The 25,936-nt window shown below is 42.4% G+C and overlaps 1 protein-coding gene across 6 annotated transcripts in view; it reads right to left on the reverse strand.

Annotated features, from left to right (window-relative positions):
- The window catches only part of ERG (ETS transcription factor ERG), a 280,491-nt gene that overhangs the window by 22,882 nt on the left and 231,673 nt on the right, over positions 1–25,936 (reverse strand). For all 6 annotated transcript variants that reach the window (XM_049709977.1, XM_049709979.1, XM_049709978.1 and 3 more), the window contains one exon: positions 18,556–18,707. In XM_049709977.1, coding sequence (XP_049565934.1) covers positions 18,556–18,707 — 152 coding nt within the window. The remainder of the gene's footprint in view (positions 1–18,555; positions 18,708–25,936) is intronic.

A 25,936-nucleotide genomic window follows, 5' to 3' on the forward strand; every position in this document is an offset into this window, starting at 1 on the left:
GGAGAGCAAGTCTCTGGGGAAAAGGAGCAGGTGATCCCCAACGGAAACACAAGTTGGGACCACCCCACACAAACAGCCTGGGTGGAGGGGTGCCCAGGGCACCTCGCCAGCAGATGGGGCTCCTCCCTGGGGTCCCTGAGCACAGAAAGACACCTGGGCAAAGGAGTAGGAGCCCAGAGTCCTGATCCCAGGGTCTCTCAACGCTGCAGCCTCCAGAGGCTGCTTCTCCTTTCTGTGTCTGTTTCCAACGTGAAATGAAAGCCTTGGTCTGGGTCCTCTGGACAGGCTCGTAGAGGGCAGGTGTGCCACGATACTCAGATCATCATGAGTGAAAATATCTGCTGGGGGAATACATCACCCTTTTGAATTGCTTTCGAGCTAATAGTTTTAGAAGCTTGTTTGGTCTTACTAATGTTTCAGGCTGCTCAAGAATGGGCATTCGATGTGCTGTTGGGATACATTTTCGGTTTCCAGAGTCAGTGGCAGTAACAGTGAGAAACAGCCAGACAGTCATAGTCACCAAAATTCTCCTCCCTTTCTCCCTCCCTCCCATCCTTCCTTCTTTCCTTTCTTTTTCTTTCTTACTCTCTTTCTGCCTCCCCCTCCCTCCCTTATTTTGTCCATTCCCTACTTTCTCATATCTTTTTTAATAGAAAGAAATTCTTTCAACCCCAATAGAATCCATCCCTAACCCATTCCCCTCCTGGACACTCCAGGAGGAACCACTAACCTGAAATGATACGTGCATCATCCTTATACATATCTGAATACTTTTACCATATCCACCGTACATATATTGTCGTGTGCCTTTAAGCTAACATAAATGGTATCTGATTTGCTTTTGGCGTTCAGCACTGTATTTTCAAGATGTGTCCAAGTCAATCCATGGAGGTATATTTCATCATTTAATCTGCTCTTGGATATCCCCACCCCCCCCACAAATATACCCCACTCACTTATCAGTGAAGACCCCTGTGTCTCCCTCCCCACCCACATGTGAAGCAATCTGCATTGGTCCACAGCCTGGGTTCCAATAAAAAACTACTGATGCCTGGTCTCACCCACAAAGATTCTGAGTTAATTCTGCTGGAGGGCAGCCCGGGCATCAGGGTTGTTAAAAGCTGTCCAGGTAATTCTAAAGTGGTTCAGACCATCTACCCTGGGGCTTCACTACTCAGACTGTGGTCGTGGGATCTAGCAGCCTTGGCCTCCCCTGGGACCTAATTAGAAATGCAGAATCCCAGGTGCTGCCACATGCCTGCCGAATCAGAGTCTATATTTGCATAGGATTCTCAGCTGATCTGTGCGCACATTAAGCTTGAGAAAGTGCTGGCCTAGGTGAGTACCTAGATGTAGAATTGCTGGTCACAGGGCCCATGTGTAGAAGCTATAAACTAAGAACTCTGGTTCTGCTACAAAGCGCAGAACATCTACAAAAGCTCAAATGGCAGTGTTGACAGAAAGCTGTGCATATTCCTTTGTAATCCAAACACATGGAAACATTTTGTTAGCCTGCGAAAACCGAATGTGTATTGGGAATGTTAACTCTGTCCAAGTCACTGAAGTTCAGATGGCTCTTTGCCATTGGGTCAGCATTCTGTTTTCAGGGATAAAATGTTCTGAACTCCAGAATGTTTCCATAGAAAGTCCTTCTTTTCCTTTTCCTCATGGTATGTCATGACTCCTCATTATTCAGGAACAGATCATATATTGGTCTTAGGATGCCCTGAATTCAAGTCCTCTTTCCTTGGTTCTGTGCAGAGGACAGTTAAATGGCCCTCTCAGAGAGAAGACCCTCCCTTCCACAGGGGTCCCCAAGCCATTTCCTATAAATTCCACCACTAGGTATTAGCCAAACTCTTCTTTTTGTTTTGTTTTGCATTTAACAACCTGGAAGGACTATGTTTTGGTGTAACTACTTCCTAGAAATCAGTTCATTCTAGGAAGGCATTTTCTTCTCTTAATGGTAGAAACAGATATTCTAAAAATGATACATAAAGATCTTCCTGAAAGTTCCTGGGTTCATGTTAAAACGGTCAAATGACGTCTTAGGAAGATAGCCAAAAAAAGAAGTCCAATCTCTCCAGCATCCCTTGGTGTGCCTGTTAATTGGTTTCCCTCGCTAAGCCCAAGGTTGTAATGGCTCATTCAATTTTCATTTAAGGGAATCACATGCAAGACCCCAGAGACCAATTCCTCCTTGACCTGCCCTGTTATAATCCCTAAATTCTCACTTTGGATTGGTCAAATGGCCATTCTCTTGTACTGCTGGAGTGAGCTGTAAATTGCTACAACCTTTCCAATGAACAATTCGGCAATACATTTCAAATGCCTTTTAAAAAACTGTGTGTATAGTCTCTAAACTAAAAATTCCACTTCTAGAAATTTATCCTTAGGAAATCATAGAGGAAGTGCGCAATGATTTATTTTCAAGGATGTTCTTTGTAGTGTTGTTTATAATAGCAAAACACTGGAAACACCCTAAATATCCCAGAGAAAGAGAACTAGTTAAGTTGTTGTACATTTAGGAACAGTCCTGTGATATTTAGAAACTAAAAATTACACTGCTGAATGTAGTTATTGATATGAAAATTGTTCAAAATAGATTAAATTTAAACGTTTGAAACATTATGGTAGATTATATTTTGCAAAGAAATATAAACATATCCATGGAAAGAATTTTGGAAAGATATGCAGTGAAATGGCAACTACTGTCTCTGAAACAAAGGCAGTAGAGATTTAAAAGTTTTCTTTTCACTAAACTTTATCTTCTCTCTTTCCTACAATACACATATAATACTTGGGTTAAAAAGTTATTTTTAAAAATGTATTCTCTATATTTCAAAATCAAAACAAGGTTTTATAAAGGATTATATATATATATAATATATATATATTTGTTAAAGTGTTTTTATAAAACTTTCAAGAGTATAATATTTTAATGTCACTTTCTTATACAGTTTGTTAATGGAAATTGCTTCGTTTGAAAAGAATAAAATTACACAAAGTCAGGTTACTCCTGTATCCTTTTGGAATTTGATCTCCATACCTCTGCCCTATACATTTATAAGCAAAGAATATTAGAAACAAAATATGGTCACTTGATAAGAGTAAATGAGATGTTCCTTTCCAACCTGTCCATAGGGTGCCATTACTCTGGACCTACTCTACAGGTGCAAAGAGAACAGTCTGCAAGGGGCAAGTCCAAACTCTTCAGCCTAAAGCACGTGACTCTTAGGTTTTGGGGCCCACCGTCTTAATAGGTATCATCCCCTGTCCTTCCCCTGTACTTCCCCTACACTCACTACCCGCTTTGGGTGTCTGTCCTCCACACTCTTGAGGTGTAAGCACTTATCGTGAATCTCTGGGCAGGGAACTGATAAAAAGACAGGAGGCCCTGTCCCTGCCCTGATGGCAGAGCCCACCCTGGGCTCCCCACAAACTCCCTGGGCCAGGCATGGATGGTGCCACTGTAGACAGTGTTGTTTAGGGTTCAAGTCAGTGTGTGGGGTCCCAGCTCACTCCTCAACTCCACAGAGCACCCAGTAGAAGCTTCCAGGTCTACTCCATGGCCCATGACAGGTCAGCAAAGTTTTCTTGCTTCTGACCCACCCACCATAACAGAAGGGAGCTCACGAGGTCCCACAAGATTCAAAAGGCCTTATCTCTTTCCTCAACTATGCATGTGAAGGAGAAAGGGGAGGGGGCAACAGGATGAGCTCCAACCAAGGGTCAACTTTGCCTCTGTTCAGGGGTGGCATCCCACACCCTCTGCCCCAGGTAGTGATGCAGCTCAGAACCTGCCACCTAACCTCACGACTAAGCCTGGATTTTTGTGGTTTTCTGCTCATTTTATTATTATTTTTTTAATTGAAGTATAGTTGATTTACAAAGTTGTGTTAATTTCTGCTGTACAGCACAGTGATTCAGTTATACATATATATACATTCTTTTTCATATTCTTTTCCATTATGGTTTATCACAGGATATTGAATACAGTTCCCTGGGCTATACAGTAGGACCTTACTGGTTATCTATTGTATATATACTAGTTTGCATCTGCTAATTCCAAACTCCCAATACTTCCTTCCCCTATCTCCCTCCCCCTTGGCAACCGCAAGTCTGTTCTCCATGTCTGTGAGTCTGTTTCTGTTTCGCAGATAAGTTCATTTGTGTCCTATTTTAGATCCCACATATAAGTGATATCATATGGTATTTGTCTTTCTCTTTCTGACTTACTCCACTTAATATGATAATCTCTAGTTGCATCCATGTTGCTGCAAATGGCATTATTTTGTTCTGAGTAGTATTCCATTGTATGTATGTACCACATCTTCTTTACCCATTCATCTGTTGATGGACATTTATAAAACAATGTGTAGCCTCCAAGGACCCATAGGATAATGACTAAGCTGAATTTAACTGAGTTATTGAGCATTTACAACATACACAAGTGCTTCAGGGATTCAGAACTGGCCAAGACAAAGATGCTGAGAATCTACCGAGGTAGGCAGCCATGAAGACAACCCACAAAGCAGAATGAAATCTGTGTTATCCAAGCAGGACGGGAGTACAGAGAAGCAGCAACTGATCCCAACAAGGAAAAAAGGGAAAGGCTTCACCAGAAGGGTTTGGCTTGAGCCTGCATTAACAAAAAGGATTTTGACAGAAGTAGGGTGACAAAAGCAGAGAAGACCTTTTAGTTTAGGGGAACAGCTTGAGCCCAGCTTCACACCCACAGAGGCATGAAATATCTGATGGTTTTGAGGGACATGTGAGAAGTTTGGTGTGGCTGGAGTGGAGGGTTTAAGAGGGAGCACAGAGACATAGGAGGATGGAAATGAAAGCTGGAGACAGATCAAGGAGAGCCTTGAGGATCTTGCTAAGAAGGCTAGACTTTATGATCTAGGAATTTCAGAGTCATTGAAAATGTCTGAGGAATCAAAGAATGTCTTAAGTTACATCAAGCACAGCAAAGTTGGTGATCAAATAAAAGGCTTTATTGGGAGCCAGAATACCCATATTTGGGCTCTGATTCAACCGTTCTTTAGATGTAAAAGTTAACCTCTCTAGAATTTGTTTTCTTTTTTCTGTGGGTAATTAAGTGAAATGTTAGGGGAAGAGAAAAGTAAATGAGGTAACGTATGTGAAAGCACTTTGCCAACAATAACACATTACAGAGCAATAATGCAACCACGCACTGGATTTTGCATTGCAAACTCTGCTAAAATGAAATAAACAATCTATTATCACAGGGTCAGCCTCTTCCTCTAAACACAAAAGTCTGATTTATCACTTTATTTTAAGAAGTTTTCGGAGGTGCTTCTGTGAGATGAACCAAGAGCCACTACAGATAAGTTGTTTTGTTTTCAGCCCTCCAGTCCAATTGTTTTGAAAACATCTGTGTCATCACTCCACATTTCGTGGACATCAAAATGGTAAACCCCCATGGTACAGGGTAAAAGAAACAGGAAGCCATCTCTCTCTCTGCAGTTTCTTATTTGTACCTTAGATTACATGGTTAATATCCAAAAGTTTTACAAATGCTATTTCAGTAAACTGGGATTAAAACAATAAATAAAAGCAAAGCAGAGTTGCACCGTTTAAGGTTTGGGTGGGGAAGCAGGGAGAGGAGGGACAAGCAGTGGGTGGGATTAGGGTTGAACATTTTTTTTACATTTCCCTGAAACTGGATTCTGCCCTAGTAGAGTTCCACTGCTGCCAGGAAAATATTAAGTAGATATTTAAATTAAGCAAAAGGATATTGCATTGCTGAAGACATACTGTGCCTTCTTGAAACAAAATACCTCATGTAGGCAAACATCCTGTTTCAGAGACCCCCAACCCCACCCCAGAGGAATGAATAAAAGCAAGATTAAGCAAGAACCAAATTGGTGATAATATAAGCTCTGAGTGTCATTTTTCTTGAACAATATCAATGTAAAATATTGGCTTCCAGAAAGAAAAATCACCCTTGGTAATGAAAAAATACCAACAAAAATAAAATGTACTTCTGAATCATATCAAAATCCTATGAGGTCTTTGTTTATAAAACCAGACCTTGGTGAGCCTGCCAGTCTGCTGTCCCACACACTCAGAAGCCTGCAAAAATAAGATTTAGCATGTTGCCTCCTCATTGGAACAGACTTTACATTTATAAAGAAGCTTAATAAAGAGAACTAGCTCACATTTGAGCTTCACTCCACAAGAAACTGAAATTTGAGCTCAAGTAAAGAGCCTACGTCAAGGTTACTTCTGAACCTTTTCATCTCCATACTATGAATGGGGCTCAGTTATTGTTTTGATAATTACTGATTTCTAATTTTATGACACTTTGGCCAGTGAAGGAGGTATAAGATACTGATTTTTTGAATACTGGTTGTTACTCCTCTGGTGGCCAATTTCTGCAAATTGACCATGCTTAAAAAGAAGGCTTATCTTCTAATTGTTGAGTGCAGGTTTCTATGAATAACCACTAGATCAAAATTAGTAATGCATATATAATTTTCATGTCATTGATCTATCAAAGACTGAGAAAGGCAAATTTAAATCTCTCACTAAGGTGGATTTGTCTATTTCTCTGTATAGTTCTTTATGTATTTTGAGGCTATGCTATCAGGTATATACAACTTTATCACTGTTATATATTCTTCAAAAATGTAAACTGTTTTTATTATGTGATAACCCTCAACTTTCTCCAGTAATGTTTTCTGCTTTCTGTTTCCATTCTCATCAGCTTTATTTTGACTGAAATTTAACTACTATATCTTATCCCATCTATTTGCTGTCATTCCTTCTCTGTGTTAGATGTTTGTGTAAATAGTATATACATAACTAACTTTAGAATAATTTTTAAAAATCTGCTTCATCACTTTCTGTCTTTAATGGCAAGTTTGGTCTACTTACATTTATTGTTACTGATAGATCTGATTTCTACCACTTTACGCTTTCTTTATTGCTATGGCTGTTCTTTATTTCTCCTTTCCAAATACCTGATTGGATTGATCTATTTTTCTTTGTTCCTTTCTTGTTTCTCTACTTGTTAATCTTTAAACAAAATCTAAAGTTAATCACCAAATGTCCTTCTCCCAAAGAATGGAAGGAATTTAGGAACCCTCAACACTAGTCATTCATCCTTATAAGATAATGTTGGCCAGTACTTTTATTCCACCTTATTAGAGTCTGTAAAAGGTAAAAAAAGAAAGGTTAAGAGCCCAGAAGGTAACTAGAGTTTTGTCAGTTTCTCCCAGCTCACTGGAGATTTTCTTCTACTGCCCCTCTGTGCCCTGTTTTGTTGTTGAGAAGTCTGCTGTCCTCATAACTGTCACTATCTTCAGATAGTCTGTCTTTTTTCTTTAGTGCTGGCTCTAAAGTACTTTGTCTTTGGTGTTCTTCAGACTTACCATAATGTAATTAGAGAAGATGAATTCTTATTTATCCTTCTCTGACTGGTGTTTCCTGTATTTGGAGAATGGTGTTGTCCACCAATTTTGGGAAAGTCTTAGCTTTTATCTCTTCCAATATTTCATCTCTTCCGTTCTCTTTATTTTCTCTTGCTGGAACTTCTATTAGATCTACACAAGACATTACTATGAGTCCTTCCCAACTGTTGACTTTTTTTCTCATTTTCTACCCCTTTGTCACATGCTGCACTCTGAAAACAATCTCAAGTCTCCCTTCTCTAATTCACTCTTTGGTTTTTTCAGATCAACTGCTTAATCCATCTACTGAGTTTTTGGTTTTTTGACACTGAATTTTGAAAACTGTTTTGTGTTTCTAGGAATTCTATTGTTTCTTCCTCAAGATTATCTATTCTTTTCCATAATATCTTCTTCCTCTCTTTTTTGGTTCCTTCTTTTATGTATCTAGTCACTTTTAAATCTATTCACTTTATATTCTCTATCATACTTCAATTATCTAATATTCTTGAGAGTTTAATCTGTTGTTTCTGCTGAATCTTGGTCTTGGTAGATTGTTTCTTCCTGTTTTCAAAATTTGGGTTGCAGAATCATTTTCTGTGGGTCTTTGTAGGAATTCTGTAAAGCCTGGATTGAAGGCAAGCTTCTCCAGGAAGATTTTGTACTTACTTCCTCCACGTGCCCAAGGTTATCACTAGCTCATAACTACTTTTCAATGGTTAATTTCTGACTCAGGATTGTTGGACCACACAGTTGTGTGCATGTGTGTATAGGGTAAGGGGAGGGATCATGTCCAACTCCTGCTTTGTACAAGACCAAGATCTCATTTCCTACCCCTAATTAACCTTTAAAACCTAAATCTCTGTATTACAGACATTGGAACCCCACCCCCATTCATGCCACCTAAGGCAACCAGGTGACAACATGAGAATGGGCTGCCCTGTTCTCAGTTCCCCCCTTTTTTTTAGTCCCCAAGAAATTCACTGACTTTCTTCTCAGTTCAGCTATGCATTTAAAAGGACGTTAGATTCTATGCATAATTTCCAGGTGCTCCACAAGAAATCCTTTTAAGTTCAATATTTTACTAGAACCAAGAGTCTTCTCTGCATATTTTTACCCATTTACTTTAAAACTTTTCCATTTTCAATGCAGCTGTCAACCTAGCTCACACTATGCTCCACTTCATTCATTTATTAATTAATCAACTGTCAAAAGTTAATTGTACATACGAATTGTTCAATACCCTACAGCATAAAAACTGTAAAAAAAAAATGTGCCTGCTTTAAACTCTCTGAGAATCAACAATTCCATTATGTATTTTACTCAAAACATACATGACTACACTATTTTTGTTGGGCTCTAAAGATACCTTTGAAACTCTGACATGCCAAAATATTTCAGTGGATGGAGACATTCTTAACTCCTCTTGAGTGGATTATCTAGTTTGGGGATTTTGGTTTTCTTTATTTGTTCCCCCATTACCTCCTCTTAGTTATTCCATGACAACGCTCCTTATGCCCATCATGTTTTAGAAATAGAGTAACTTGTTCCATTTCAAAGTCTCTCCTTGCTTGGGTTTTCTTTCTTTGCCCCTCTTTAAACATTGGTGTCCCTGGAGTTTTGTCCTCGGTCCTCCATTCTCCTCACTTCATAGATATCCCTGGGCGTCTAGGCTCTCACATTCCAACTACAACACGTACGCTGTATTGGTTTCCAAGGGTTGCCATTAACAGAGGACCACATAGTAAGTGGCTTAAAACAACAGGAACGTGGTCCCTCATAGTCCTGGAGGCTAGAAGTCTGAAATCAAGCTGTCAGGAGGGCTGTGCTCCCTCTGGGACTCTGGATAAAATTCTTCTTTTCCTCTTCCATATTCTGGTGGTGGCTGGCAATCCTCAGCATTCCTTAGCTTGCAGCTGCATCCTTCCAATCTCTGCCTCCATCTTTACATGGCCTTCTCCCTGTGTCTTCACATCATCTTCTCTCCATGTATGTCTGGGTCCAAATGTCCCCTTTTGATAAGGACACCAGTCATTTTATTAGGCCCACCCTTGTGACCTCATCTTGACTTAATCAAATCTGAAAATACTCTATTTCCAAATCAGGTCACATTCCAAGGCACCAGAAATTAGGACGTCGACATATTTTTTTGTGGGGGAACAATTCAACCCGTAATACACGCTTATCCCTTGAGCCTAGCGCTTTCTCCCAAATGCCTGACCAAATATGAAGAGAAGAGCTGCAATTTTTGGAGGTATCACTATAACCCAAGCACTGTTTATGCACTTCACACATATGTCTTATTTAATCCATACAGCACCATACGAGGTAGGCATTACTATCATCCTTATTGTAGTGGCAAAAAAACTAAGGATCAGCAGGATTAAATGACTTCCCAGAGCTGGAAAATGGCATAGTTTAGAACTCACGTGCAGTGACCCATGATAAAGAATTTTAACCCTAGCTCTGCATGGGCCCACTGAACTGCCTTGTGGGTATCACATGGGCATCTTAAGTACAGGATGAACCAAACCAGAATCATCTATCTTAATTTTTTTTTTTACATTTACTAACATCCACCCAGCCATTCTTGCCAAATCAAAGCTATTTTCAATGCGATTCTTTTCTTGGTTTTCAGGAAAAACAGAGAAATCATTATCATCATGGAAATGTAAAGGTTACGGGCTGAGCAACAGATGATCGTGAAAATCTCCTTTATCCCTTGACTTATTACTTACATCTCCTTTGAAAAGGCCATTTCAGAATCTACAACAATTTAACAAATTTATTCCACCATTCTACTACCTTGTGTTCTTCCTGGACATTTTTGATCATGTAGGATAGGAATAAGAGCTCAGACTATGGATTCAGACAGAACTGGGTTAGAATTCTGGCTCTCCACATCATGTCCTAGATGTAGCTAGGACATCTTGGGCTACTATCTTATTTTCCCTAGTTTTAGTTTCTTTATCTGTAAAGTGAGAATAATAAATAGTCCCTAGACCATAGGATAGTTGTGGGATTTAAGTGAGATAATCCCTTTTTAATAAAGAACACGGCCAACTGCCTGACAACAGTGTGCACTCAACAGAGGGTGACTGTTGCTATTTCTGTCTTTATCATTTCAGTCACACGTATAACCCAATGGCAGTTTCTTCAATTCAGCTCACAGTTTAAAAATATAATTAGTTTTGACTTTAGGATTTAAGTTTTAGTTGGTCTGGTTGTTTAGTTGCTTGACTTAGCATAAAAAATTGTAACCAGAAGCTTATAGAAACACATTCCATAATGCAGACATAATGGGAGAGATCTTTGGAAGTGTTTAGAGGCATGACAAAGTAAAATAAAGAAATGTATAGTTTATAGAAAACAAATGTGTGGTTACCAAAGGGGAAAGGGAAGGAGGGGTACAAATTAGGGGTGTGGGATTAACAGAGACAAACTTTTACGTATAAAACAGATAAGCAACAAGGATAGACTGTATAGCACAGGGAATAATACCCATTATCTTACAATAACCTATCATGGAGTATAATCTTCAAAAATACCGAATCACTGTGTTATACACCTGAAACTAACACAACATTGTAAATCAACTATACTTCCATTAAAAAAAAAAAAAAAAAGAAATGTGTAGCTTTACCAAGAAGTTCTTTAAGTATAAATGAGCACAGGCCTGGGAATTGGCTCTGGTCTCACCCATCTCCGCATGTGTCCTCGGGAAAGTTGTTTCACCTCCCTAGGGCTCGATTTTGTCATGTTTAAGAGTTTTATGATAGTTAATTGTATGTTTCCACTTGACTAGATCATGGGATGCCTAGATATTTAGTTAAACATTATTTCTGGGTGTGTCCGTGAGGGTGTTTCCAGAAGATACCAGCATCTGAATTGTGAGACTGAGTAAAGCACAGACAGGGAGAGGGGGACAGAGAGAGAGAAAGATTGGTTCTGCTTCTTTGGAGAACCCTGCCTAATACAAAGCTGAACGAAGATCACCAAGAATCTTGTACATCCGTCTCCTGTGATTCTGTGGTTCCCACTAACTAAAGCCGGATTCCCATTCACTCAAATAAATGCATGTTTACTGACTTCTGCACACGGGCCACGAGCTTGCTGCTTTGGCTGGTGGTGAAGAATATGCAAAAGACAAAATCACCAACTCAGGATGCTCACAATCTAATAGAACAGACAGGCTTATAAATAACTAAGTCTAATAAGATTAAATCGTAGTAATATGTTGGTCATCTGGGCTTGGTTGGAGAGTGTATTCTTCTATTGCTTGTTATTCGTCTGCTTTCAAGCCCAGCTTGGAGATGTCCTATGTAGAAAGGACCGTGTGCAGGTGATGAGAGACTTCTGCCACTCTGAAAACTCAAAATCCTGACTTTCTAAGAAACCAGACCAGCAAAGACTCACACTGGGCGTACGCTCTCTGTCTGCACTGAGCTGTTCGCTAATGTAACTCACTCTGTCCGTGGAGGATGTCACAAGAGGCAGGCTGGCACTACGTGGTACTGCCACTGAGGCAGGAGGGTGGTCACGACTGTAGCCTCAGTGAAGCCCGAACATTAAGTCCAGGGATCCTGCTTTTAGGATTCTGCACCAATAAAAACATTGCCTTCCCTGTGAAACGTTTTTGAAAACAGCCATTAATTCCCCAAATGGCTCTTTTTACACTGGCCACCAGGAAGCTCAGAGCCATACTGGAAGCTTAGCTACAGCATATTGGCCAAGCTCGTGGCCAAAATGGCTGCATTCCTCCTTCATGTGACCTTGGTTTTCCATTAATATTTGTAATTGCCTTAGTACTGATCTCATACAAACAAACATCAGTTTCTAACTGATCCGTAGCTTGGTTCACATGATTATCAGTAGTTTAGTTCACAAGGCATCTCAAATCCTTCATGGAATTAAATGCTATGTCCAGTATACAGATGCATTATAGAATATAGTATAAAACCAAATAAAGTGTGGCAATGAAAGAATTGGTAAGATGTTGGCAGAGAAGCAATGAAGGTGCCAGCAGATCAAGGATGGCTTCCTAGACAAGGTGGATTTCAAAGATGCCTTGAAAAGTGAGAAGGATTTGTTAGCAGAGAGAGGAAGGGCATTCCATCAGAGGGAACAGCATGGGCGAGGACACTTGTGACAATGCAGCACAGGAGTAGAATGATGTGACTGGAGGGCAGGACAGGGTGGAGGCTGCAAAGGGATTTAGAAATCTTGTCATCAGGGAACAAAGGAAGCTTTTCTTTACTAGTCATGTTTACAGTCATCTTGTTCCTCAGCTATTTTGAAACATGTCTGAATCACTCATTTGAGCTCTTAATCATACTCTCTGCTGTCACGAATTACTTAACTTCATGTGGCTGGGTCTTATCTGCTTCTCACAGGCTTTGGTCATTTCCTCTGTGACTGGTGTGAGAGTAGCAAGTACCCAGTAAATACCTCACGCATTGAGTAGAAGTTACCCAGCAGGGAGGGCCTGAGGAAGACACAATACAAGAAGTTCTAGCCATGTGTGTTTGGGGGCCAGGAACAGGGGGTTTTAAATCACATAAGACCTTTTATCCTTGGTGACTAGAATATTCTAAGTGCTCAGTAAATGAATGAATGAATGGATGGATGGATGGATGAATGAATGAATGGATGAATGAATGAATGCAGACAAGGAGCTAGTTAAAAGATGAACGTGGCAACTTTTTGTCTCTGAGACTTCTGACTCCCAAGAGCATTTGTGCTCAAAGTGGATATTTAGAAAATAAAAATAGAAGTGTTTGGGCTTCCCTGGTGGCGCAGTGGTTGAGAGTCCGCCTGCCGATGCAGGGGACACGGGTTCGTGCCCCGGTCCGGGAAGATCCCACATGCCGCGGAGCGGCTGGGCCCGTGAGCCGTGGCCGCTGAGCCTGCGCGTCCGGAGCCTGTGCTCCGCAACGGGAGACGCCACAGCGGTGAGAGGCCCGCGTACCGCAAAAAAAAAAAAAAAAAAATAGAAGTGTCTGAAAAGCCCCATGCCTTAGCACCCATTTTAGGGAATAAAAATAAAGAAAAAGAAAAATCTTCTCAAAATGATGTAAGCTGCTGAAACCAGAGGTTCTGTTGCATTTTGGTCAGCGTTCTGCAACTCTGAAGAAAAGTGGATGAAGACCGTGCCTTACTCTTTGCCAGCTCTCTCAGTTAGCACAGCGCTGAGCATATTGTCAAGGCCAGAAAAATAACAGTGACTGCCGGAGGCCACCCGGCACACGGAGGGACAGCATCAGAGGCTGCAGAGGCTGCAGAGGCTTCATCAGACATCACAAAACTTACGTTCTCTAGAACATATTCGTTCCACTGTACAATGGGGACCCATTCTTTCTAAAAATCGATCTGTGTTCACAGCCTTGGTGAAGAAGAACTGGAAATACCACCTGGAAGTCAGATTCCCGGGTTGTCCCCGAGTTGTCTCGGCTGTTGATGGGAGCACAGTAAAATGTATAAGGCTGAGTACTGCGCTTGATCTGATCTGTTTGAATGGAGCTCAGCGCTGCCACCAATGAATGGAGCTGCGGGGCTTCTTCCTCAGCTCTCACACTGTGTTTTGTGCCTTCAATGGCCCTGTATTTCCCTTTGAGTGCCCTGATACAGGACCTTTACAGAATTTATTGTGCCAGCCGATGACAGCCCCCAAAACACACCTGAAGGGAAAAGCTTTAGGACAATTCTTTCTTTTGCCAACTTCCTTTTCTAAATGATGCCTTTATTTCAAACAATGAAGGTGTATGAAAGCAAAATTGATTTAGTGTCTTCTATCTAGCTTAGAGCACCTCAAACCTTATAACTTATGAAAATCACACAGGAACGTGTTAACTATGTAAAATCCTCAACCCCACGCCAGGATTCATAAAATTTAGAGATGGGCATTTTAAAATCATAAGTCTCCCAGGGAACCCTGATGCAAGTGGTTCCGGTCACACTTGGGAGAAACATTTCCCAGTCAGCCTCCAAATTAAGCTGACCCAGCAAAGAGCCATTTAACTGGGTCCCATGTCAGGGCCCCTCTTATTAAGACTGATTTCACCGAATGATACTTTGATCTACAACTGTGAACATGAGAAACAGCCCAACCCCCTGAGATGTAGACCCAGATATTCACGCCAAATAGATAGATAGATAGACAGACAGGTATGATACATAGATATAAATGATAGAGACAGACAGATAAATGATAGATAGATATAGATAAATGATAGATATACAGATGATAGAAAGAATAGATGATGAAAGAGAAAGAAAGAAAGAAAGAAAGAAAGAAAGAGAGGGAGGAAAGAAGGAAGGAAGGAAAAAAGGAAGGGAGGAAGAGAGAGAAAGAAAGGAAGAACAGGTGTGATGTACTGTCTAACCACTACACTTTGAGGGGGAGGGGCACAATCACCAACCTTGCCAGGATGACAGGTGTAAGCCAGGGTTTCCCAGAATGTCTGGCAGCTCTACTGACTATTTTTCTTGTGACGTCCCTGTTTCCCGCCTACAATAAACCAAGGAGCACATTTTTCCCTAGACGCAGAATTAATAGCTGGGCCACTTTCCCACATTTGTTTTCTTTTTATTCTAGGGACACTGAGGCATGTATTGATGGCGGCATCTTCACACAGCCTGCTGACACCTTGGACCCAAATAACACCCGCTTTCTGCAACTGTGCAGGATCTAAAAGCTTGCGTTAAAAATATATACATATATACACAAACATACAAACCCCCCTCCTGGTTTCACCGTCTGTTAAGTTCTCACTTTAGCCCCTGTTCTCTATCCGTTTACTCTGAATATGGATTCTGTCTTGTTCCTTTATTTATATTTGTGTGAGCTTCCTTAAATCCATTTTGAAACAAGGAGAGAGTGTAAATATATCCAATGAAGGTATACATTTATTCATTAGGGTTATTTTATGAGTTTCTTTAAAGCTCTTGAGTTAAAGACAGTGAGTCTCAAAACCAGGAACTTTGAGAAGTGAGGAATTCAGGTACAAGAGCCCAATCTGAACACAGACAATATCCCAAGTTCTGCTGTTTCTTCTCGCTAACACACCCACCTTCGGGCCAGTGTGTATCAGGACCATTTTTAGGTCTAGGACATGAATGTCAGTATGTAGGTGATCGATGGTGCAAGTGCTTCAGAGTAAATAATGGGTTTTTTTTGGGGGGGGGGGTTGGTTATCTTTTTGATTTGCACTTATGAGTGCCAATCAATGTGTTTAAGTAGTAGGAACTATATGAACCAGTCAGAACCAGGTTTGGAGAATTCTACCTAAGTATACGGAGTTCTCTACACCCAAAATGTGCCCAAGTGAGGTGCCTGGATTCCCAGAGCTGGGGCCTAAGGTACAGAGGCAGCAGCTGACAGAGTGGTCCCCACGTCCTGCCATCTCTACGCTGGGGAATTTTCTGGATTGTGCAACGCAGCTGTGTGTGTGTGCGTTCATCTGTGTGTCTGTGTATGAACACACACATGGGAGGCTTGACCAATAACTGAAAGGCTCACAACTTGCAAAACCAGCCACAAGGAGCTCTCTTACAAACCCTGTTAACTGAATAACTGCCTCTGCATTGGCGTGAAGCAACCAAAGGAGGGAACAGCTGAAAGAGGACCTTCTTCAGGAGATGAAACCAGCCTTTACACAGAAACTTAATATGAGCCAATCTGTGCAACCAGGCTTCCACCCAACTGACTGACATTTAATGAGCACCTACTACCTAGATCACAAATGGTGGATGCTTTGACTTGATTCAATTGCTTCTTTGCCTCTTTCCCATGTAAATATCTCTCCTGTTTTCTAAACAGTTTATTTCACATAGGAAGCCACAAGTCTGGCCCTACTGGAAAGGATATTGATGACATCAAAGGCTATTGCTGGCAGGACAGAAATAGGACCTCGTCAGTTAAAAGGATATAATGGCACCAGGCTTAGCTCCTGGGTCTGCAATTCTACAGGGAACCCAGATAAGCATCTTTAACATGGGCCTCTCCTCAGATTGACTCTCTCACCTTAGAGAACTAAAAAGACTTTGTTTTGCGTAAACTGAAGAAAATACTTTCTTAAGGAGGAAGGCAAAGGGTGAGATGGGCTTGGACGGACATCCTCTGGGTTTCTGTCATCCCGTTCAGCGTCAGCCAGTGTCCGAGGCAACAGCATCCCTGCCCTCCCAGTCCTCTCCAGGCACATGTCTGTTCTCAAGCCTTTTTTAGGTACCACACATCCCGGATGGGCATCTCGGACATCTGCCCTTCCATATTTTTTCCCATTCAACAGGAAATGCCTCCTGTTCTAAGTCTCAGTAACAAGTAATGGGTCTCAGGAATGCAGCTTAGTTCCCATGATCAAACCAAATACACGCCCTCTGCATAAATGCCAACTGTCTTTCCAGAAACACGAAAACCAGCTTTGTCCCTCTCATACGGCACACTTGAGACTCTCCACTGTCTTACAACGTGTGCTTCCAGATCAGGGACGGATGATCCCTTTCGTACCTATAACTGCATCAAATCATTTTGCTGCAAAGCCACACAGTGACAACCCCGAAGAGAAAGCCAGTCCAGGAACCCAAGTCAGAGGTGTTGCCAAGGACTCTGCACTCTGAACTCTCCTGTTCGGAAAGCAACGGGAACAGAAGTCCCCTGGATGTGACCTGATGCAGAAGGAGGGGCAGGGGTGGGAATCACGCCACAGAGGGGATTTGAACCCGTCTGGCATCACACTTCATGGAGATGAATAGAGGTGACTTCTGCGGCAAGGGAGAATCAAGTTTGCACCAACATCACCCATGCACACCTCTTATTACTCCAGCAACAAGGGGCAGCCCGGACAGGACTACCCAGTGGCTAGGCACCCCTTCATCCATTCCTCCCTCAGTTAATATTCATTGAGCACCTAGTACACACCAGGTACTGCACCTGGCCATGGAGGTAGGGCCTTTGTGGGGCTTACATTCTATTGAGGGAGGAGATAATAAGAGAGCTTTCACATAAATGTCCACTATAGTGACAGATGGGAATAAAGGCAATAAAGGAAAATGAAGCAGGTGGGGGGTTGAGAGTCACTGGGTGGAGTGGGGAGGGGGCGACTCTGGATGGAGTGGTCAGGAAAGGCTTCTGAAGAGATGTTTGCACAGAGCCCCGGTGAAGGACAGAACTCCCTGGAACCAAGGGGGTTTCGGGCTGAGGCGACAGCCAGTTCAGCCCCTGAGGCGGAACAAGAGGGGGACCAGGCGGCTGCAGTGGGTGATGGGAGGGAACCGGCAGGGCTACTGCAAGGGGCTGAGATTCTTTCCAACCCCCCTCCCCCCCGAAAGGAAGAGAACGAAGGAGTCAGAAGGGCCTGAGCTCTAACTCGGCCTCTTATTAACTGCAGGCTGACCTCTCCAAGCTTCAGTTTCCTCATCAGGGCACTTGTGACAAAGACACTACCTATTTCCCAAGATTTCATGACACCAAACTTTCTATGTCTGCACATCGCTCACCAAATACCTAATATAGAGTCAGGACCCACTGAGTTGTCACCGTTGCTATTGTGGTGATATTTTTGGTTTTATGTAGTGTATTTCCTCTGAGGAGGTTTAAGGCATCCTTCCTATTACCTTTAGTTTTGCTAAATAAATAAATTCCTGGCATTCTCCTCAAATCCAGAGCCATTGTTTTGGCTTGGGTTTAGAACTACTTCTGGTAAAGAATTTTTCTGGCTCTCAGAGTCTGTGTTATATGTCAGTGATAGCTGGAATTTCAGAGTTTGAGATCAAACAATATAGGGCTCCCAACTGTTAATTTTGCTAGATAAAAAAAACTTTTAAAGCCTACCTTCTATTATAAATAGCACCTCATAAAAGGAAGGCTATTTAACACCAAATAACCTCAGAGAAAAGCCAATTCTTCCTTAGAGAGGTCACTTTTCATGGATTCTCTCTCTCTCTCTCTCTCTCTTTCACACACACACACATACACACACACACCAAGAGCAGTGAACATTTCACTGTGGGTGGACCAACTTCTGCCGGCTTCCATTTACAACCATTGCTCCAGGCAGTGGAGGGTGACCAATGCCAAGGGCAAGAAGAGAGAGCCGAATGAAGTTCTAGGAAGGCGTGGGTCGCTGACCGAGCCTCTGACCTGCTGGGACGATAACTCGGCGCTCGTTCGTGGTCATGTTTGGGGGCGGCATATGCTTCTCCTCCATGTAGCCGCTGTAATTCATCCCGACAGTGTCCGTGCTACCCACCATCTTCCCTCCTTTGGCCATGCTGCATTCATCGGGGGAGTTCCTGGAGGGGAAGAAGACACATCCTTCCATTATTGCGGCAACCCAGAGCCCTCCTCCCTGTCTCCGCGTGATACCCAAAGAAGCAAGGAGGGGCAAGGTGGAGGGGTGTGAGGAAGGGCGAGGAGACTGTGAAAAGACAAATGCAGTGTCTGTGATGAACTGAATGGCTGTGTTTCTTCCAAATTTATATTTTGAAGCTTTAATCCCCACGTGATGGCATTTGGAGGTGGGGCCTTGGGGAGATAATTAATTTTACACAAGGTCCTGAGGGTGAGGCCCCTATGATGGGATTAGTGGCCCTTATAAGAAGGCAAAGAGACCAGATACCTCTCTCTGTCTCTGTCTCTCTCCTCTTTGCCACTGAGTTTACAGTGAGAAGGTGGCCATCCTCCACCCAAGAAGAGAGCTGTCTCCAGACATCAACCCTGCCAGCAACTTGATCTTTGACTTCCAGTCTACAGAACTGTTATTTAAGCACCCGCCCCCCACTGCCACAGTCCATGGTATTTTGTGATGGCAGCCCGAGCAGACTAAGACAGTGCCCTTGCTCAGTGGAAGCAGAGGGCAGGCAGGCACATGGGAAGCAAAGCTGCCACCTGGCTTCTATTTCTCCAGCCAGCTCCTTCTGAAACTGTCGTGTCAAACCCCCTTCCATGACAACTGACTGGAAACACTTGCAAGGAGCAGGGAACTGGCGCTTGTTCTCCCCGTGTGACTGTAAACAGGCCACGCACACAGATGCTGGGAGACGACCCTCATCAAGGTTTATCCTAGAGTGCATGCCTCTTCACAACCTCAGAACGAAATCCTTGTGCTCAATTTCAAATCCCTGCAGCCAATCTTTAGACACAGAGTTTGAAGGCCCCCAGTGTTCCTGGCTTAGGTGCAGGCAGGAAGATCAGAGGAGGGAGAAGGACAGGGGACCCCAGCAGCCCTGTAGGACTAGGATTGGTGAGGGGGGGAAACCAGCTATGCGCCTGCAGAAAGGAGTCAGCTGCTGGGCCTTGGGGAACAGCTCACAGGGCTGCTGTTCGTTAAGACAGCCATGGCCTCTTGGACAAAGACAAACCTGCCTTTCTAAAAAAAGAAAAAAGGGGAATATAAATTTTTAAGTGAGACTGGAAAGTTATTGGACATGGTGAAATCATACATAATGGGGAAACTCCAAACAGAAAATGCAGCTTAACCAGGAAACAGAAAAATGTTTTTTTCTGAGGGACCTTGATGGTTGGGTTATGTCTTCTAAGGTGGACTTCTAGAAATTTCCTCTCAAGTGCTACCCAACACAGGATTCTTCATACTCTTAGGAATCTACGCATCTCCATTGGATGTTAGATTTCCATCCCCATGTCTGAGGCCCTGATGGTTGTGGGCTCCACTCCAGTGAGCCTTCCTTTGTCTCCTCCACACTTTGTTTGCTGGAACTCTGCAGCCAATTTGCAGAATCTTGGAACTATAGGTCTGGCATGGACATGACCTTCAAGTCAGAGATGGTCTGAGGCATTGAGGCAGAAGGGCACTCTCTGGGCGGGGCAGGACTGAGGTGGGGTGGAAAAGGTCATTCTAGACCCAAGAGCCACGGCAGGGGTGTGGACAGGAAGAGCAGACCAAAGGCCCTGGAAAGAGTTTGTTCAGCGTCTGGGAACTCTGAAAATACAGATTTGTTCTCAGCATCCCTTGCACATGTCTGGTGCTGATGGAGGGAGCTTAGGGCTGATGATGAGGAAGAAGCAGGTATGTCTGTGCATGGAGGTTATAGTTGGGGTCATCCAGGACTAAGTTCCTACCATGGGCCTGGAAATACACAGCCCTGTTTCATGGCATCCTCACAGCTGTACTAACATGAAGGAAATTTAAAAATAATAGCAGTCGGAGTTCCCACGGTGCGAACCCTCTATATTTCCAATGCTGCCTACACGTGCATTATTTCCTCTTGATGCTGTTTTTCCTGGCTTCCAACATTTATCTCTAAAAGACCCATCCTAATATCAAAACACTGTATGTCTTCACTTGAGACTTAGTTTCCTTTCCCTTTGGAAAATTCCATCAGTTGAGTGGAGTATGTATGTTTTGGTCCGTTGGTCTCAAGGAGAGAAGTTACTAGGGAAGAGAGTTAAAGGGGTTTGTTTCTTTAGGAAAAAGACTTTGGATGCTACTTAGGTGATGAGTGTCACTCAAGTAACATCTGTAAGATCTAAGATGAGCACTGTTCAGATTCATTCATTCACTCCTCGATTTAGACTATTTTTTATTGAGTGCCTGCTGTATATCAGGCACCATAAATCCTTTCTTCTCCAGCAAGGCAGTTATCCATCTAAAAAGTGAAAAGTCAAAGAGATGTATAGAATTATAGAAAGAGGAAACATGGGGGATCATGGACCATACGTTCCAACTCTCCCATTTTCTTACAATTCAATTGTTCAATTTCCATCTCTGAGGACGAAAGCTCTAGGAACAAATCAGTTTTCCCATGGCATTAAAATAGATCCCTCATCAAATACAGAGATATAATGAGCTATTAAATTGCATTTTACCAGAGCTTTCCAAAAATATGTGTAAGTATTTAAAACAGGGGCAGTCTTCAATATGGTTACTTTGTCTTCATCTTATAACCAGAAGACATAATTCATCTCATTAAGCTTTTCCAGCCAGCTTTCATTGTGAAAAAAAGCAGCAGAATGAAACCCTATTTTCAAACGTTGTACCTTCAGTTCAGTAAAAAAAATTGTCTTTTTTCCACTGTATTTTGTTTTAGCTTCAGAGGAATACAGAAGGGAACCATGTTTGTGATCACTTCAAATAGTTTTTGAATCTAAGTAATAAATCTAACAGAACTCCAACCCCAAAGAGGGGAGAGGTCACCCCATAGGGCCACTGACATACGAGACTCAAGGCAGGTATTCAATAAATACTGGTTAAAGGGGTCCCAGGTGTTCTATTCTCACTGTTCAGTCATTTCGCCTTGTTTATTCTCTTGGAAATTTTAATAGCAAAAGAGTAGCATATATATATGTCACTGTGTTCTGAGAGCTCAACAGTTACCAATCCTCACAACAGCCTGGTGCAGCGGCTGCTGGCATTAGCTCCCTTTCTCAGATGTGTAAACTGATGACACAAAAGAGAAGGGAATTGCTCCAGGTCTCAGAGCCAGGAGGAGGCAGAACTGAGGCTTGAAGCTGGGCAGCCTCTACTCACTGGCCACACTTACAACCCCCCGCACAGACAGCCCCACCCAGTAAAGCTAAGATGGCTAGGATGGCGGCCCTTTAAAAAGTAAAGCAGATCCTCATTTCAGAAAGGCATCAGGAACGCCCTGCCCCACACGTTACTCTGGCTTAGGGTGTGCACTGTGATACATACACGATTCATAGTCTAGGCCACCATCCTTGCCCCTGGACTGTTCATTCCCCAGCACAGCAGATGTGTGACCCATCCAGAGCGTATCTAAAAAGACGGAAATAAGAAAGAGAGGGAAATCCTGGAGGAGGATTTTTTTCATGGACTTTAGACACTGCTATTTTAAGAAAAAGAAATCTTAACGTGATTCAGAGAATTGCAAAGTGTATATTGAAAAGTCTCCCAATAAATGCGTTTTCAGCTCTTTGCCCAGCTGTGGTAAGAAGAGATCCACACCGGAAATCTGCCCCTTGCTTACTGCACTGTTTAGCTCTACCTTCATCGTGCATTCCGAGAAGTCACAGGGAGAAGCTCCCACAAACAGCCTGGTATCCTACCTGTACCAAGCCTAGAACAGAGGATCCCACGTTCTCTATTCTAACATGGTAAAGGTTTGGGCATTCAGTACATTACTTTGAAATGCACATAGCAAAGAGCATCCCTTTAAATATGATATCCTTGGTATTCACATATGTGTTCTTTAACAGTTCCTGTGAAAGTTCTAAGGCAATTCATTAGATGCCTGCTAAATGGGTAATTAATTGGTGAATATGAAAGTTCTCTGTCTTATTATTTGGGGCGTCAATTTCTTTATTGCTAATAAGCATGGTTCAAGATATTTCTCTCAAAGACTCTATCTTTTAAGGGCATGGAAAAGTGATTATGCAAGTCAAACCACAGTGAGATATCACTTCACACCTGTCAAGATGGCTATTATAAAAACAAAACCCAAAAGATAACAAGTGTTGGTGAGGATGTAGAGAAATTGGAACGCTCACGTACTGTTGGTGGGAATGCAAAATGGTACAGCTGCACTGGAAAACAGTATAGTGGTTCCTTGAAACATTTTTAAAGAAAACAACCATATGATCCAGCAATCCCACTTATGCCTATTTATCCAAAAGAATTAAAATCAGGCAAGAGATAGTAGCACTTCTAGCTTCACTACAGTACCATGCACAATAGTCAAGGTGTGGAAACAACCTATATGTCCATTGATGGATGAATAGATAAAGAAAATGTGGTACACTCATACAATAGAATACTATTCTCCTTAAAAAGAAGGACATTTGGAAATAGATGACAGCATGGATGAACCTTGAGAACATTATACTTAGTGAAAAAAGCCAGTCACAGAAAGACAAATACTGCCCGATTCCCCCTTATATGAGGTATCTAAAAAAGTCAAATTCAGAGAATCAAAGAGCGAAATGTTGGTTTCCAGGAGCTGGGGGAGGGAGAAGTGGTGAAGTTACTAATCAACCATCATAAAGTCTCAGACAAGTAGAATGAAAAGGCTCCAGAGATCTGCTGTACTACTTGGTACCTTTGGTCAACAATAAGGTACACTTAAACATTTGTTTAAAAGGTAGATCTCGTGTTGTGTTCTTACCACAATAAAATAAATAAAAAATGATTGTGTCTTAACCATATTCTCAGATTCACATTTTCAGGTCTGGGTTCTATTTATAACCCACAAAACACTGGTCTTGACAACCCCATACAGTATGTGGCACCAGTGAGAGGGAAGAGAAGGCAGGAAGACCGCTCACAGCAGGAGAAATCCCACATGGGGCTGGGGCTGCCCTGAGAGGGGGAGGCTGATTCAGACTGAAGAATTTCAGGAAGGCACTGGACAACAGCTGGGGGTGCCAGAAAGTTGGGTGTATCAGCCTCCAAGCCCCTTAAAACATCCTTGGGGCCACACAACTTCAGGAGCTTAATCTCTGCAGCAATCTAACAGATTTCCATGCCACTTGGGTGTAATTGCAGTCACTCTAGGAAATAGAGAAATAATGTAGAAAGACCCCCTCAACCTTCATGATGAACAAGATAGGGGGTTGGTGCCCTTCTTCTGATAACTGGAGACACATGCCCAACTAAGATGGCCTGTTGAGCCTCAATTAATTAATCGCTCTTAAGTAGCATTTGGAGAATTAAGGTGAGTTGAGAACATGATCATTGACTTCTTAAAACATACTAGTATTATGAATTAATGATGAAAGAACATAGCAAAGAATATCAAATAAATTGGAAAATCTACTATATTTAAATTAAGGTGAGAAGTCAGACATGCTGCCAAACTCCACTGGGTTCTCGTAGGGTTACAGAATCAGAGGGCTGGGAAACTCCATTCCCAAGCCCCCAGGCAGGACTCTCCAGAAGCTACTTGGATGAACAAATGCTTAGCTTATATTAACATTTTTCTAAGGAGGAGAGTCCAACATCTCCCTCTGCAACTCCAGAGTTATATTTATGTGTATGTGTGGTGGCTCTGAATATACTTTCTTCCCCTGTCCTTCCTCAAACTATGTGACATTTGAGGTGGACTGCAAAAATGCACACAAGACATAAACGATCAAAGGAATGGAAGTGAAGGTTATATGAGGGCAGAAAAGCAATTAACCAAGAGATAAAATCAGCACATTGAGTAAGCTTCCTATTTATAGTTGTTCAAGGTAGAACATCAATCTATCTCTGAACTTCCTACTTGCCAAAGCAAAAAAGGAATCTATCCTGTGACAATCCAAGGTGTCAAAAAGATACATATGAACCAGTCACTCAGCAGAAGCAAAGCTTTTCCTGAGCTGGAACTTGAGAGGTTTCTCTCGTGGCTTCTCTTGCAGAGAACTGGGCGATGCGGCAAGCAGTATCCTTCCCAGCATCCCATAACAGACCTGAGAACATACCACACACAAAGCAGGATGCTCCAATCACACAGCTCGCAGCTGCTTCAGCTACAGGAACTGGGAGACTGTATTTCCTCAGCCAGCGCTCCATGCTTACCACTTCTCGACACTGATTTTGGAAAGAACCAGCCAACCAGAAAAATGGGTGCAAAAATATAAAAAATAAATGATTAAAAACCGAAAAAAATCTTGAGAGATGGAATGCTACATATTCCAGTTTCCACGGTCTTCTAAGTTATATGTTTTAAATTCAAATTTGCCTCTGCATGGTGGGCAAACAAATATTTCCAGACCTCATTTGTTTCATCTTCTAGCCCGTATCTGACTGCTTTTACTCACGCTAGGGATGGCTCCAAACTCTTTTCATGTATTCATGTTACAGTGAAACATTCAAAATGGTGCTTAACACACAGTAAATGCTATGCGTTAGCTGTTATTATTCATCTCATCCACACAACTCCACGAGGTCAAATACCAATAAGCAGCAGCAATATTACAGCTGACTTGCAGAGAGGATGGAGGCAGGTTGTGCCCAAGGTTACACGACCAGCAGTGGAACAGCTGGGATTTGAACCTACAGAGTTGGGGTCCTGAGTCCAAGGACTTGACCACCATGCTATAGGACCTCCCCTGGTAACTCCACACGAATGGTCTCTTTCACAGACATAACACCTAATGGGATGGACCCTCAGAAGACTCAAGGTCATCACTATTGGGTATTTTCTGAAGAATATCCTGGGAGTGGCCCTGAAGACAGTCATGGATAGGGCGGCAGATGTGAGATGAGTAGGGCCAGCCCTGTGCAGACAAAGGCAGAGCCTCCTGGGAGACGCTAAAGGCAGCAATGTTTATTTGGACATGCATACGAATTTTGATAAGTCTGGTTTAAGAAAAAGGTGGCCACCTCGATTTACAGTTGAACATCATATGTCCCTCCCCAAACCTTCCTTGAGGCACTCAGCAGGATGCAAGCTCTGCAGAGATGATGGGTGAACATTCATGAGTGTGAGGAAATCAGACAAGAAGTGTCTGTGCTCAGAAAGGAGAGTGGGAATGCCTGTGACTCAGATCGTGGGTCTAAGAAGACAGAACTGAGAACCAGGACAGAAGCTGGACCACTGAGAAAGTAGTCCATCTAATTTTT

The sequence above is a fragment of the Orcinus orca genome, chromosome 5 (genome assembly GCF_937001465.1).
Source record: "Orcinus orca chromosome 5, mOrcOrc1.1, whole genome shotgun sequence".
NCBI classification, from domain to species: domain Eukaryota; kingdom Metazoa; phylum Chordata; class Mammalia; order Artiodactyla; family Delphinidae; genus Orcinus; species Orcinus orca.